General features: G+C 37.6%; 2 protein-coding genes across 2 annotated transcripts; one reads left to right on the forward strand and one right to left on the reverse strand.

Moving 5' to 3' along the window:
- The first annotated feature begins 1,279 nt into the window (after nucleotides 1–1,279).
- LOC135709510 (mitochondrial thiamine pyrophosphate carrier-like) lies at nucleotides 1,280–4,316 on the forward strand. Its single transcript, XM_065231900.1, has 3 exons — nucleotides 1,280–1,339; nucleotides 1,405–2,947; nucleotides 4,229–4,316. The coding sequence occupies exon 2, from the start codon at nucleotides 2,021–2,023 to the stop codon at nucleotides 2,942–2,944; it is 924 nt and encodes a 307-aa protein (XP_065087972.1). The 5' UTR covers nucleotides 1,280–1,339; nucleotides 1,405–2,020; the 3' UTR covers nucleotides 2,945–2,947; nucleotides 4,229–4,316.
- Nucleotides 4,317–5,258: 942 nt separating this feature from the next.
- LOC135709525 (calcium and integrin-binding family member 2-like) lies at nucleotides 5,259–15,047 on the reverse strand. The gene is made up of 3 exons (XM_065231924.1): nucleotides 14,712–15,047; nucleotides 5,499–5,756; nucleotides 5,259–5,441 (listed from the first exon to the last, which is right to left on the reverse strand). The coding sequence occupies exons 1-3, from the start codon at nucleotides 14,898–14,900 to the stop codon at nucleotides 5,331–5,333; spliced, it is 558 nt and encodes a 185-aa protein (XP_065087996.1). The 5' UTR covers nucleotides 14,901–15,047; the 3' UTR covers nucleotides 5,259–5,330.
- Nucleotides 15,048–15,177: the final 130 nt, after the last annotated feature.

The raw sequence follows: 15,177 nt of genomic DNA on the forward strand, positions 1-15,177 counted from the left end.
CAAATAGCATGAAGTAAGAACAGCTCTCCCGACATGGAATGTAGTGCAACTTTATGCTCGTTTTGCTAGAGTGAAGACAAATAGCACTGACAAATTTATGTTCCGTTTCGGTGGTGTGGTTTGTTCAAATCTTTCTTAATGCACCTGTGTGCAATAAATCAACGACTAAATTATATGATTTGATAGAACTGGCTCATGAAGTTCGAATACTACTTAGGGCTGGAATCTGAATTAGCCGTGTAGAAGGCTTACAATTAGAATCATAGCAAAGTAAATATTACAGTAGAATCATTTTTTTTCAATCTCAATACATTCTTTTCTGGAACCAATTATCATATGATTGAGTGTACGTTAATATCGTTGAAAATTGTTTCAATAATTTATAAAGAACAATCATGTGAGATGTATTTTATTGGGAGCGATATTCATCCCAGAAAAACATGCCAAAACAAATGCTTGCTGTTGGATTTCTTAAAAGGCATTTCTATATGACTATTTAATGATTGGGATAGATCTGTTTACAATCTTTAAACGTCAAAAATCAAAGCAAGCTATTACAATGAGATATACATGTTTTCCTATACTGCAAAGTTAAATGACAGTCCAATAGTTTCTACATGTCTATTTACACGCGACATATCAACAAACGTCAAAAATCAGTAAAAGCAACTCCAATAAAATATACATGATTATCTTATAAGATATATATTTTAGTGAGCAATATTTATCATGAAAACAGGTATATTTTACTGAATTTTCTCATAGTGCAAACTTATATGATTTTCCATTAGTTTCTAGATGTCTGTTCCCACCCATGACATATCAACAGTTTTTCACCATGAAATATATCAGACAATATTCATATACTTCTTACCTTCGCTAACCACGTTCGAAGCAAAGTATTATCAAGTACTAAGTATGTGAAATTACGATAGAAATCATTCCATATCGCAGTCATAGTTTTTAATTGATAATCCAATGGAATCTATCAATCATCACATAGAATGAATAAATCTGCTGACATTGCTATGTTATAAGATGGATCCAATAAACGGTACATGTCGATTTGTTTCAGTGTACACATTAGTTTGGTGTGAAAAGGTGATAGCTCTCCCGAACTCACGTAACCCATCCGTAGTGTCCGTGTGTGGGTATTGATGTGTAGCAATAGTAGTGTAGATTATTCAATAAACGCGACCGAAGCTGGGTACATCGGGTTGGTACGGACTTTGTTTACGTTCTGTTTGCAATCAAAAATAACAACATTCAGTCAGTCAGTGTTGAATGGAATCGACAGTTCTAAAAATATCTCTAACTCACATGGTCACGTATGCTCGAGGTGGACAGATTCGGATTCGCAATAAGAGGTCTATCGTTAATTCTTTTCCCCGTACATTGTTTCAGTTACAGCCGTTGTTGGATCGAATGGATATGGAATAGCTAGCTAGAAGCTGGTTACATTTTGTTTGCCGATTATCTATCTGGTTTCTAAAAGTTCAACATCATGACGACACCTGTAACAATGTAGAAGCTCGTGAACTTGAGACGGACTGTTTTTGGTTTGGGGTGTGGGTGTGTGTGACGAACAGTGTCACGAGATTGAGTTGGGAGTGAAAACGGGGAAATAGACGGTGGCGATGCAGTACCAACACTGGGAGCAGCAAGAAAGGTGGAAGAACTAACCGAACAGCTATTACCTCACATATCGATATCAACAAAAAGCGACACAAAGTATAGTGCATAAAGTGCAATAGAAATAGAGACGAACATTGGCATTGGCGCATATCAGCCAATAACCCATTATCGGGGTGGTGTGCTCAGTTGTTCCCTTGTGTTGGATACCCCTGCTAACCTAGAAAAACAGTGCACTGTAGAAGCACAGCGAAAGTTGTGATATAACACCTCTCGTGGGAACTAGTGAACGAAGATCGAAGGAAAAACCTGGAGTGGCCTTGGAATTAGATAATCGAGACCGGTGAGACTGAAAAGATCCTGTTTCGCCTCAGCGAGGTAGCGTACAATGGATCGTGATAAGAACGACAAGTCTTCCAACACAGGAATTGCGGGTGGATTTGCTGGTTGTATCACTCGCTTCATTTGTCAGCCGTTGGATGTCCTGAAAATTCGATTCCAACTGCAGGTCGAACCACTCAGTGAAGATCATATGACTTCGAAGTATCGCACGATTGTGCAGTCTACCAGACTGGTGTACAAGGAAGAAGGTCTACGTGCGTTCTGGAAAGGTCACAACCCAGCACAGGTGCTCTCGATTATCTACGGAGTGTCCCAGTTTTCGTCGTATGAGCATACAAATCTCTTCTTGAGGCAATTCGAACCATTTGAAAACCACCAGAATGCGAGAAATTTCTTCTGTGGCGCTCTCAGTGGAACGGTGGCGACTGTGATAACCCTCCCGTTGGATGTGGTCCGAACACGACTGATTTCTCAGGATCCTAACAGAGGATATAAAAATTCCATGCAAGGCTTGAAGATGATCTACCGACATGAAGGTATCAAGGGAATGTATCGAGGGTTAAGCCCAAGCGTACTGCAGATAGCACCTCTCACCGGAGGACAGTTTATGTTTTACAATATTTTCGGTAGCATGTTCCGGCAGTATTTCAATATCGCTTCAACAGAAACGCTCCCGGCGGTGGAACTTTTCATCTGCGGCGGCCTAGCGGGACTGTGTACCAAATTACTAGTGTATCCACTGGATTTGGCCAAGAAACGGCTGCAGATACAGGGATTCGCCAAGAGCCGACAAACGTTTGGTCGACATTTTGTGTGCGATAACATGTTCAACTGTATGTACAACATAGTCAAGCAGGAAGGGTTCGCCGGACTGTACAAGGGGCTGTATCCGGCACTGCTAAAAGCGTGCTTCATGTCAGCCTTCTACTTTGCAATCTACGACGAAATGGTGTGGATATTGAATCACTGATAGGTGAGTAGGCGTATTGACTAGCTATGTGTGCTAATATTTAACTTTTAGGTAGACGACTCGAATTTCGATTGGTATCGGCTTTTGATGACATCGACTGACATATCTATGCAGGCATCGGCTTATACGCACCATGTTTCGCTGGTATGAATACATTGATTTCACGTTGGAATTGGTTCGGATAGGATCGATCACTGCATGTGAAAGCCACGCAGTTTGCTCCGTCGACGGTTGACGGTTTTGTCTGCGATTCCTTTGAGTCTCACTGCAGGGGAATTTTCAAATTTGTTGATCTGTTCTAAGATGATACGGAGTGTGACAATATGGTGAAACTATAGATTGATCTGCTTTGTCCGATTCAGGACAATACATAGTAACATGATGTCTCGCCAATTGTCGCACACGTAGTAACATCACTAAGACGAAGACGCCCTGTCTTCATTCGGCCAAAGCAGTCGCGGTTAGTTTTGAGCGTCCCTGCTGATGTGCAATCGATCCCTGCGGTCTTGCTGAATCTCAAGCTTTGAATACAGTCACCCCAGTATTATGGGCATACTTTTTTGGGAATGGAATTATATTGGAACCATTTTATTTATGATTTGAGAACTTTAATGGTAATGCTTATGGTCGTCGGTAAGGTTCGTAGATGGTTTTGAATTATCGATCAACTTTATGTGGAATATATCGCGAATTGGCCTGTAAATTACTGATTACCAATTCGCGATATATTCCACGTAAAGTTGACCGATAATACAAAACCATTAATGTACCTTACTGACTACCATAACCATTGCCATTCAAGTTCTCAAACCATAAGTAAAAAGGTTCTAATATAGTCCTCTCTCCGAAAATGTATGGAAAAAACAACTATTTTGAATGGTAATGGTTCTTAACAACCCATTATTTGTAAGGTTCACTTCCAACGAACCATAATACTTAAGGTTAAAACTTTATCACACAAACGACAAACGCAGGGATTATAAACAATTGTTAACCATTTTCGGTAAGGTCAAGTTATGGTTCGCGTTTATGCAGGCTAGCACCTTCCACTTTACGAACACTGATAGACGAGTGGTCAAAGAATCGTCCGTTCGATTCCAGGCTTTGTTGCACGAATTCTAGGCATATAATTTTACTTCGTCGGTGATTATACTTCTCGTTGTTCCTATTTTCGGCAGATCCGTTTCTCGGTTGATTGTCATGTTGACCAATTCACATTCCTTTTTAAGCCGCTACCAGTCATAAGTGATTTTCCCGTCTTATCACTATCCCTATCCTTTGCAGATACTCAACCGGCGCCACTTGCCAACCAGGTACCTTAGCGGCTTCGGTGATCACTATACTGCTGTGCACAATTAAATTCCTATTTTATATACAGATAGACAAGAGCGAGCGCGCAGCATAAATCTGCTAAAATACTGCTATCGAAACTAAACTAGACGTCAAAGCAAAGCTACCATAGCTTGTAAAGCAAAAAAAAAACTAGAAACAAATAAAAAAACAATTACCGGGATTATGACTACATACTGGCTTTGATGTGGTCAATTAGCTGTTCGTTACTTTTACATGGTTAGTTAGGTAGTTAGCTAGTGTGTGTACGAACAAAGTTGTGTCTGAGTTGCACCTGCAAAAAAAGAGTTGTGAATATTAGGGCTAATTTAGCATCGCTATCAAGGTCGAATTGAAAAATGTGTTGTAGAATTTAAATAATATTGATAAAATCACCCAGGTAGCTCAGCACTCTAGAACTCACACTCTAATGGAAAAAAAAACGCACGTAACATGGCTTGAATTTCTTCGAATCTATGCGAGATAGCGGTCAATTATGAGTATTTATTCTCAGTTCTGTTTAACTTGATCTTAGCTAGGATGAACTTATTTTCGACTTGGGTTCTGATCGATGAACAAAGCTCGTTTTTAGTTATTTATCAATCTTTATTTATTACTGTACTTAAACGAACTTTGCGGGAAAAGAGATCTGACCAGGTTGACGTAGGTACCGGTCTAGAGCGAGTAGGGCTAGTAGAACCTGGTACCTTTATAATTTTGACAACATAAGAGAGCAAAAACATGTATTATTAATCAACCAGACTTCCATTACTGCGATAAGTGAACGAAATAGTCATTATATACAAGAATAAACGAATGGTCTCTATTCAGCTCAAAGTGTATGTGTTACGAATGAAACCGATAGGTTGAACCGAATTAAGCCATGAAACCACGAAACAAGACAAGACAGGAAGAATGCAAACAGGCTTGCGCCTGCATCAAGGATAAGTTAAACAGTCAGTGTAAATTTGAAACGTATTGTATTGACAATAAAGAAAACAATGGAATAAAATATTGAAAACTAAAAAAAACACTTGTTTGGTAATTCCTCACCAGACTACGGCCTAAAGGTAAATGAGTGATGGAACTCCGGCACCTTGGATATCACATGAATAAACTCGAACTCTCCCAAGCTTCCATTGCTGTGCAGATCCATCTCTTTTAGTAGCTGAAATTGAAGTGTTCAAAACCAAACAAAACCATAATCTTCCTATCTCCCACTCACCACTTCCGCAATGCACTCCTTTTCGTCCTGATCGAGCCGATCGTACTTGGTCAACCGATCGCAGATGACGAAGATGTCCTCTTTGGTGATCATGCTGTCGCTGTCGAAGTCAAACACCCGGAAGGCCCAGGCCGCTTTGACGTGATGTGGGCAGTTTTCGGACATGACGCTAAACATGTCCAGAATGTCTTCGAACGAACAGCGGGAGTCGTGCTCGGAGGAAAACACTTGGAACAACCGGTCCCGGAAGGGGTTGTACTGGAAAGTGTACGGTTTGATTAGGCTATGATGATTCGTATTATTAATAAGACAAACATTGTGACAAAACAGTCTACACCTGATTGCCGGCAATGCATAAATAAATGTAGAGATTGGGTTGAGGCTTTTCCAAGGGTTTTTTTTTCCTTGATTTGTTTTCCGTCGATCTTGTTTTCCGTGCTGAACACCAATGCTACGGACGCCAGGGAGGCAGCTCCCACACCTGGACCCTACCTATCGACCCATCAACTCATGAACCAGGGTGAGAGGCAATCACGTTTACCACTACACCACCGGCGCCTTTTCCAAGGGTTTCAACAGTTTCAAATTATGTCTTCATTATACTCTCAAAATTTGAAATCGTTTGGTTGTAGCATATGCAAAGCATGTTATTAAATCAATTGAAAACAGTCGAATTAAAGTGTCAATGTATGTACAAATTACACTTATTCAGTTTGTTATTAGATCGAACTTCTGGCGTTGAATTGGGAAGACATTTAACACTTTTACAGCTTTTAATAAGTAAATTAATCAGATCAGAGTGGAACAATGAGCTTTTTCAGCACATAATTCGACAACTCTTTTTATTCAGCATTGTACACTGTTATACAGCATTTATTCAATATATATGCTTATTTGTGACTTTGAATTATTTGTTGGGTGGTATAAGAGCTATTTTGCTGAGTGTATTCACCTTTATACAGCAATATTTTAAAACAACCCAACAAACATTGAAAGCTGAATAAGAGCTTGTTCAGGCTACATTTAGATTCTTCAGCAATTTTTTAGCTTATTAAGCTTTTAATCAGTTAAAATTGTTTGTTGGGAATGCAAAGAAATCTAATAATGGAGCTAGAAAACATTTATAAGACGTTTAAAAAAGCATTTTATTCAATCAATTGAAAACAGTCGAATAAAAGCGACAATGTATGTGCAAATTACACTTATTCAGTTTGTTATTAGATCAACCTTCTGGTTCTGAATAAGGAAGACAGTCAACGTTTATAAAGCTTTTAATAAGGAAATTAATCATATCAGAGCAAACGGCGGAATAAAAGCGCCTCTATCGATCTCAATGAGCTTTTGTCAGCACATAATTCGACATCCTGTTTTATTCAGCATTGTACACTGTTATACAGCATTTATTCAATGTGTATGCTTATTTGTGACTTTGAATTGTTTGTTGGGATAGCATTGTATTGACCTACATAAATCATAATATGTTCTTGATTGGATTTAGGAAAGTGTAGCACCCAACACACAAATTGGGCAGATTAAAGGCCGAATAAGCCATTTTTAGCTGAAGAAACATATGTTTGCCTGAATAAGCTCTTATTCTGCTTCCAATGATTGTTGGGCATTAGTCAAGCAGTTTTGGCGTAACTTTCTACTAAAGATACTATAGATTACATAGATAAGCGGAGGAAAAGTATAATGTAGCCAAACGAACTGTCAGTTAGTGTAGCCAAACGAGCATGACCTCATCATGGTGTTTTTTTTTTAAGGGAGAAGTATTGTAATATTATGAGCACAAAACGCTTTCCACACTCCACATTGCGATTTATTTCGCGGACAACGGAAGAAGGAAAGATAAAGTAACCCATTTCTCGATACATTGTTGTAAAGATTTGCTTTGCACTTCATTTTGAACTTTTACGCACGAAACAAAACAAAACTGCACAACGAAGAGGTCTATGATGGCATGAACTTTTTTCACGGATGCCAATAAGATCATTTATTTTTCATGGTTGCCAAAACAACTTTTTGTGCCTCCGCTTATCTATGGAATCTATAGTATCTATACTTTCTACCAGCGATTTCACTCTGCCCTTTGGTTCAGTGTGGGTTACCCAACTAACAATTGGGTTGTTTAACTTAGAAAAATGTACCGATTTTTATACATCATCTGATAGAGCTTCGTTTGCTGAGCACAACGATATTTTTATCGATCCCGTAGACATTCATCTCGATTTTTAAATCAAGATTTAAATTTTTGATCATTGACACTAAATCTATTCGTTGACAGTTCGCTCCCATACAAAGTCTCACCAAGGGGCGCTATGATGGTGATTTTTGCTAATGTAATCGTACTTATTTAAAATAGTTACAGTGTACCAAAATTGATGAAATTTTGGATTTCGGTTCCATTTTTAATGCAGATAACGAATATGTATCGACTTGAAAAACATAAAGACTGGATCGAAAACCATTATGAGCGTCGTCGAAATATTTACCTCAATACAAAGTGAACGATTTCTACGCCTTTATTCCGACATAGTATTATTCTGACAACAAATTATAATCAAATAAATGTTTAAATATTGATAAAACATAAAATGATTAATTTTGAACTTTTCTATGTTTAGTAATATTTTTGAGTGTACATGCCCTTCTATCACTCAAAAAAATGTTCACGTCAGTTTCACGTGTTTTAACACTTGTCTGTTCAATTGATCAATCACAATAATTCGATGTGTTTTCTACATTGATTCAATGTGTTTTACACGCCTATTTCTCGTGTTTCTAACTATGAAATAATGGAAGATCCCACATCATAAATGCAGGTGTGTTGCACGTTACATTCCATTAAAATATTCTTGAATCTGCGTTACAGTGAAAAACCTACAGATTCGAAGTGTTTGGCATTTCAATAGGTTGCTTGATTAGCAAAATTAAACAAAAATATTTTGTTTTCAACCAGTCAGCTTCAAGAGAGTAAGATAAAAATCCTGGTCTGGATTTGAATCAAAATGTATAGAAGCGGCAAAAACAAATGGAAAATGTTAAATTTTGAACCCGTGGCCGGACGTTTGCGGCCGATAGATCCAGGAGTGTTGGGTTTTTACAGAAAACAGATACGTTCATTGATTTATTTTCAGTTTGTTTTCAGCGGTGGTGGAGTAGTCGATTGATGTTCGGAGAAATCGATTCCAGAGGATATTCTGAGAACTGTGTGTGTGTGTGTGTCATCCTCTATCCCTCACCCAGCCGGGGGCGTTGGACAAGTAGAACTGCGAATAATTTGATCAAATCTCATGCTCCGTAATGGTGCCCTTTATGTTGTGAAGACTAGTACTTCAAAAAGGATAACTTTTGAGGCAAGACAGGGTGTCCTCAACAAGTTAAGGGAACAGGATGCACTAGATGTCCACAACAGGTACAGCAAAACATCACATAGACGCCCTTATTCACACTAACTACTCAGGGGTAGAAGGTCAAGAAGAGCCACCGCCGCCAACTAAAGCTTGAACCGGGTACCTGGGACTCCCACGATATACCCGCGGCAATGGTCAGCAGACGATGCCCTGTGCGTATTTAGTATGTAATATGTTTTATTCGGATACACAAAATGTTTGAAGCCATGCGTCATCTAAACCATAATTTGCATCACCACAAATACACTTGTCAACCATCTTCAACTGGAACAAATCACTTCACCCGGGAGCGCATTCCCGATGCTTCCACGCATATTTTTCTCTAGTCATCCCTAAACAATTCCTCCTCCAGCGACTCCAACCACACAACAACCAAATATCACTTTTCTTTTTCAAGTCACTCCGTGCACAAAAGCAATGCACATTGCAAAACCCTAACAATAGATCAGCGCCGTTCTCATCACCGCGTAAATAAACTGAAATAAAATTTTCACTCGCGATGCCACAAATTTCTGGTCCGGGAGAAAAAATCAAACCACGCAGATAGCGCCAAATCTTCTGATGCTCTCCAGAGGATATTCTGAGAACTGTAAATTTAGTGATATATTCCAGGAAATGCTTAAAAAGTAATTTTTGATTGGTTTTTTACGCTCATTCTCTTATCCATCAGGATTTTTCGCCGTATTGGGTTTAAGTTTGGGTCATTTCTATCTGATACTACTACATAGAGGGAGAAAATTAATGGGTATAGTAAGTTATTTCTGACATACTTCCCCCATTAAATCCCGATTAACTTTTTCTTTTCGGAAATATTGTTTACAGTATGTAAACATGAGAAACAACTCGTTCAGGATGGTTTAGTGCAACTTTTGAATGCATTTGACGAAAGCTACAGTGAACTATTCATTATTATATTTTTGTTAATTATGAGATCATTCTAGATCTTGTCCCATATGCATAGGAAATCAAGCAGAGGTGGCATAGTTTTGCATTTATGAGCAGTACGGATCTAGCATACATATATTTCATAAGAAAATAAACATTGAATAATAAAACTTTGTTTCAAATACATTCTATTTATTACTTAAATTTTTACAGTATCACAGTATCACAATTTGTTTTATAGTGCTCATGCAGGTGTTTGGCATATCGCAAAAAAAAATTAAGTGTGAACCACATGTCAGAGACGTGTACATTTTCTTAAGTGCTTGAAGCTAAATGGCAGCCCTGCAATTTTCACGAATTTCCAGACTGGTGTGGAACTTCATCTGTTCATTCATCTACGATATACCAATTCAAAAGCAATACGAAGCTACGATGAAACCTCAAGCGGTTTTTGAGAACAGAATAAAAATGTTCGTATGTAGGTACACAGCAACAAAAAATGTAATATCGATCAACGTAATTCAAGCTGATGTATGAAATAATGATGTAATAGCAAAAAGCAGATACAATATTACACCAATGGATGTAATTTTGTTCGCAAAATCGATGTACATCGTACAATGTGATATTACACAACCGATGGATTGACCTGGTTGCAGCAGTTTCGATGTAATATTCAACAACTTTTTTTGCTGTGTATGATTCCAGAATGCTCAAATACTTTTTCGTCCGCTTACTCTTATTTTGACCATCTGACCAATATAGATCTCCAAGCGCAATCTCACGAACACTAAAATCCAACATCCATACGTAAAAACGAAGAAGAAGAAGAAACAAAAAGGTATCGCGATATCACAACTACTTAAAAAGGTAGCGCGCGGTCTCACGCACACTTTTGTGCATCTGGAGAACTCTATATACATAGAATTCCAATAGTATATAGATATGAATGTACGTTCGCAGAATGCTATCAAAAGCTACCCTAATAAAAAATACCATAAACGAACGATAACCCAATTGGTTGAACTATTCCACAAATGGTTTGGATGATAGCCCGAATACGTCGTTAAGCAAATTAATTATAACATTTTTATTAGGGTATCCAATAGAGTTCTCCAGATGCACAAAAGTGTGCGTGAGACCGCGCGCTACCTTTTTAAGTAGTTGTGATATCGCGATACCTTTTTGTTTCTTCTTCTTCTTCGTTTTTACGTATGGATGTTGGATTTTAGTGTTCGTGAGATTGCGCTCTCTATTGGTATGCTTTTAAACGGCATATATTTGGACACGTAGAAACTCTACCGAATCCCGAGCAATATGAACAAGTTAGCGGAACCAACTCGGAAACCAGTAGCATTTTTTTTTTTAAACCAGGACAATGTTGAAGCCGAAATGCAGTCCTTAGTATCAACACACACAGGTAGTTTAGAACAGCACGATACCGTCTACGATCAAAATGTTATGCAATTTGAACATTCTGCCGTTGACTTCACTTTAAGGCTCCATAGCGAAACAAACAATTCACGTGGTGATGTGAGGGTTATACAGAAAAATAGAACTTAGTTGGTCCAGTTTTGTGAAATCGCTGGTAGAACCTCACGCCAAAACTGCTTGACAAAGTGGTCAATAGCTGATGTGCTCTTTTCTGTTATTGGTCGTGATTTGCTCGATTGGTTCCGCTGTTTGACAGCTCAATTGGTTCCCGAGATTCTATCCACCAGACTATGAATATTGACCAATGCACGGAATGAACTCAAGAAAAAATTTGACTTTTGAACGGTGCCGTGTTTACTAAAAATGAACACCATGATGTAATGCTCGCGTAACTTTAGAAAAGGTCCTATCAACTTTTATAAACAACTTGTTAGCCCCTTTTCTCGTGAACCGAAGAACACCCACGCAAACCAAACGACTATCGGAAAGGGAAGAACTCACCCTACCCAATGGAGTTGTTGGTTTGCATGGGCGTACTTCGGTTCGCGGGAAAAATGCCTGACAAGTTTTATGTACAGGTAGGTCATTTTTAAATGTTACGCGAGTATTCATGTGTTCATTTTTAGTAAATACGGCACTGCTCAAACGTCAAATTTGTTCATGCAGTTGTTCCGTGCATTGGTCAATAGCGACTATACTCCCTTTCCCTCTCCTTAGGAACAGAACAGAATGGAACAACATATACCATACCCTAACATGGAAATGGTGACTCTAAAACGCTGTACACTGAAACAAATCGACATGTACCGTTTATTGGATCCATCTTATAACATAGCAATGTCAGCAGATTTATTCATTCTATGTGATGATTGATAGATTCCATTGGATTATCACTTAAAAACTATGACTGCGATATGGAATAATTTCTATCGTAATTTCACATACTTAGTACTTGATAATACTTTGCTTCGAACGTGGTTAGCGATAGGTAAAAAGTATATGAATATTGTCTGATATATTTCATGGTGAAAAACTGTTGATATGTCATGGGTGGGAACAGACATCTAGAAACTAATGGAAAATCATATAAGTTTGCACTATGAGAAAATTCAGTAAAATATACCTGTTTTCATGATGAATATTGCTCACTAAAATATATATCTTATAAGATAATCATGTATATTTTATTGGAGTTGCTTTTACTGATTTTTGACGTTTGTTGATATGTCGCGTGTAAATAGACATGTAGAAACTATTGGACTGTCATTTAACTTTGCAGTATAGGAAAACATATATATCTCATTGTAATAGCTTGCTTTGATTTTTGACGTTTAAAGATTGTATGTTTTTCTCGGATGAATATCGCTCCCAATAAAATACATCTTACATGATTGTTCTTTATAAATTATTGAAACAATTTTCAACGATGTTAACGTACACTCATTAAAATGATTAGTGGAACTAAATACTACTAACAACAATGATACTGTATTGAATAATCTTTGTTTATTATTGTTTCATATGATAATTGGTTCCAGAAAAGAATGTATTGAGATTGAAAAAAAAAATGATTCTACTGTAATATTTACTTTGCTATGATTCTAATTGTAAGCCTTCTACACGGCTAATTCAGATTCCAGCCCTAAGTAGTATTCGAACTTCATGAGCCAGTTCTATCAAATCATATAATTTAGTCGTTGATTTATTGCACACAGGTGCATTAAGAAAGATTTGAACAAACCACACCACCGAAACGGAACATAAATTTGTCAGTGCTATTTGTCTTCACTCTAGCAAAACGAGCATAAAGTTGCACTACATTCCATGTCGGGAGAGCTGTTCTTACTTCATGCTATTTGAACGAGCTCAATCTTGAAGTCAGCCGTGGCCCAGTGGAATCGAGCACAGACACCGAAAGCATCACACCTCAACAGATCTTGATCGAATCCCAAATCAGCTACAATAAAAAAAAGGCACAACTGTGAAAGCTCCCACTGCCTGATGTTTATTTTTCGAATTTATTTTTAGAAATCGATTAAATATATGTGTCAAAAGAAGAAGTAAATTTCATGTTATTTTCACATAAACTTTACTTCGATTGATTTATGACACATATATTATATTGTGGTGAAAAGTATAGCTTATGCTTATGGGTTTCAAATCCATTTCAGTTAATTATTATAATTTGATCGATTTTCATTTATCATATGACGATCATATAAAAGTTACCAAATTATCAGCATTGTAAATGTATCAGATATTCATATAGAATTTACCTGACACATTTTCAATCATATCATTTTCAATGGATTATCTTATAGCGCAAATTTATTAGACTTCCACATAACAGGAATATGTCAAATTCGTTCAGTGTACAGACTGGAGAGTTGTAACATGTTATAACCAATGTTATAACACTGTCAAAGAATCATTGTACACAAAATCAACTTTGTTCAAATCAAAACAAAAAATCTAACCCATCTGGTGGATGATGGCACAAGCTTCCAAGAAAATTCTATTACAGTGAACCACATTATTTAAATGGATTTCTTCGCCAGTTAGTCGTCTGTCACTTCGTTTGTGTTATAACGGTTGTCGAATAATTGTAACACAGAAACCACCATCAAGATAGCGCTATAACATGTTATAACTCTGTAGTCTGAACGTACTCTAATAGTACGTTCAGATTACAGAGTTATAAAAAGGTAATAGCGCTATCTTGATGGTGGTTTCTGTGTTGCAATTGACCACTTTGTCAAGCAGTTTTGGCGTGACTTTCTACCAGCGATTTCACAAAACTGGACCAAATAATTTATATTTTTTTTATGAAACGCACAAATGTTGGCTGCTTTTCTCGAGGTTCTAGAAGAAAAAATCTCAAAATAATGTTTTATTTCAAAGTTCGAGTGGTAGTAAGCGTCATTTTAAGTGCTCGAATAAAATGGGTAATTAACCACTTCATTCGAGCAGTTAAAATGACGTTTACTACCACTCGAACTTTGAAATAAAACATTATTTTGAGATTTTTTCTACTAGAACCACGAGAAAAGTAGCAGACATTTGTGCGTTTTTTCTTAAAGAAATAGAATTTAGTTGGTTCAGTTATGTGAAATCACTGGTAGAAAGTCACGCCAAAACTGCTTGACAAAGTGGTCAATTGCGTTTTCACGCAGGTGAAAAATTTAGTATTTTGTATAAGATTTTCACTCTGCTTTGATCTCAATACAGGTCTGCCGATCAATTACAATTTGCTACCTAGGTACTCATCACCCCGCTTTACGAAGTAAAACCGATTGGAATAGCTCAAATTAGATTAGTCTTCATCTGTATCTGGAATAAATAACGGTACACATCACGCCGAATATCGTTGTAACTTATACTCGACGGAGAATAAAGTTGTGTAGTTCAGGTTTCACCCTAGGTGGATATATTCAGCGTTTTTTTAAGCAAACCAAGAAAAACGAGCATCAACATTTCTTACCTTCAGCTGCGGAAAAACATCCATAATCTTTCGGCAGGGGAATCTCTGCTGTAAATCCCTAACCAGTCCATCCGGTGCCAAGCTTTGCAATTTCGTAAAAATCAACAGCACCTCCCAGCGGGTAAGATAGGTCAACTCTGCATACTCATCCAACTGATCAGCACTCAGTAAACTTTCGTTAGCGCCCATCTTTCTATAACGGAAACCATACACTATCCCCTTGGGCACAAGTTTCACTCGTTAAATGGAAGAGAACAGATTGTCGAAAAATAATAAACGATATTGATTAACGACTATGAAAAATCAATTACCACTAATAGAGTGTGATGAGCGGCGCGGCAGACAAACAATGCTATCGGTTCGGTACGTGTATCGCTGCAAGCAGCAAAACAAGGCGATTCTTTCAAAACTACTTACTAATATGAACGTTTCATTATGATCAAAACAAGGATCTTGATATCTCCGT

This window comes from Ochlerotatus camptorhynchus, unplaced genomic scaffold, assembly GCF_037179485.1.
Source record: "Ochlerotatus camptorhynchus isolate MF236.1 unplaced genomic scaffold, CSIRO-AGI_Acam_v1.1 ptg000361l, whole genome shotgun sequence".
NCBI classification, from domain to species: domain Eukaryota; kingdom Metazoa; phylum Arthropoda; class Insecta; order Diptera; family Culicidae; genus Ochlerotatus; species Ochlerotatus camptorhynchus.

Excerpts from the sequence above, each read along its gene's own strand:
- LOC135709510 (XM_065231900.1), top strand. The coding sequence starts at position 2,021 with ATGGATCGTGATAAGAACGACAAGTCTTCCAACACAGGAATTGCGGGT.
- LOC135709525 (XM_065231924.1), bottom strand. The coding sequence starts at position 14,900 with ATGGGCGCTAACGAAAGTTTACTGAGTGCTGATCAGTTGGATGAGTAT. Across the intron at positions 5,757-14,711 it reads ATGTTTTTCCGCAGCTGAAG|TACAACCCCTTCCGGGACCG; the intron begins GTAAGAAATGTT and ends TACACTTTCCAG. Across the intron at positions 5,442-5,498 it reads AGGAGTGCATTGCGGAAGTG|CTACTAAAAGAGATGGATCT; the intron begins GTGAGTGGGAGA and ends CTTCAATTTCAG.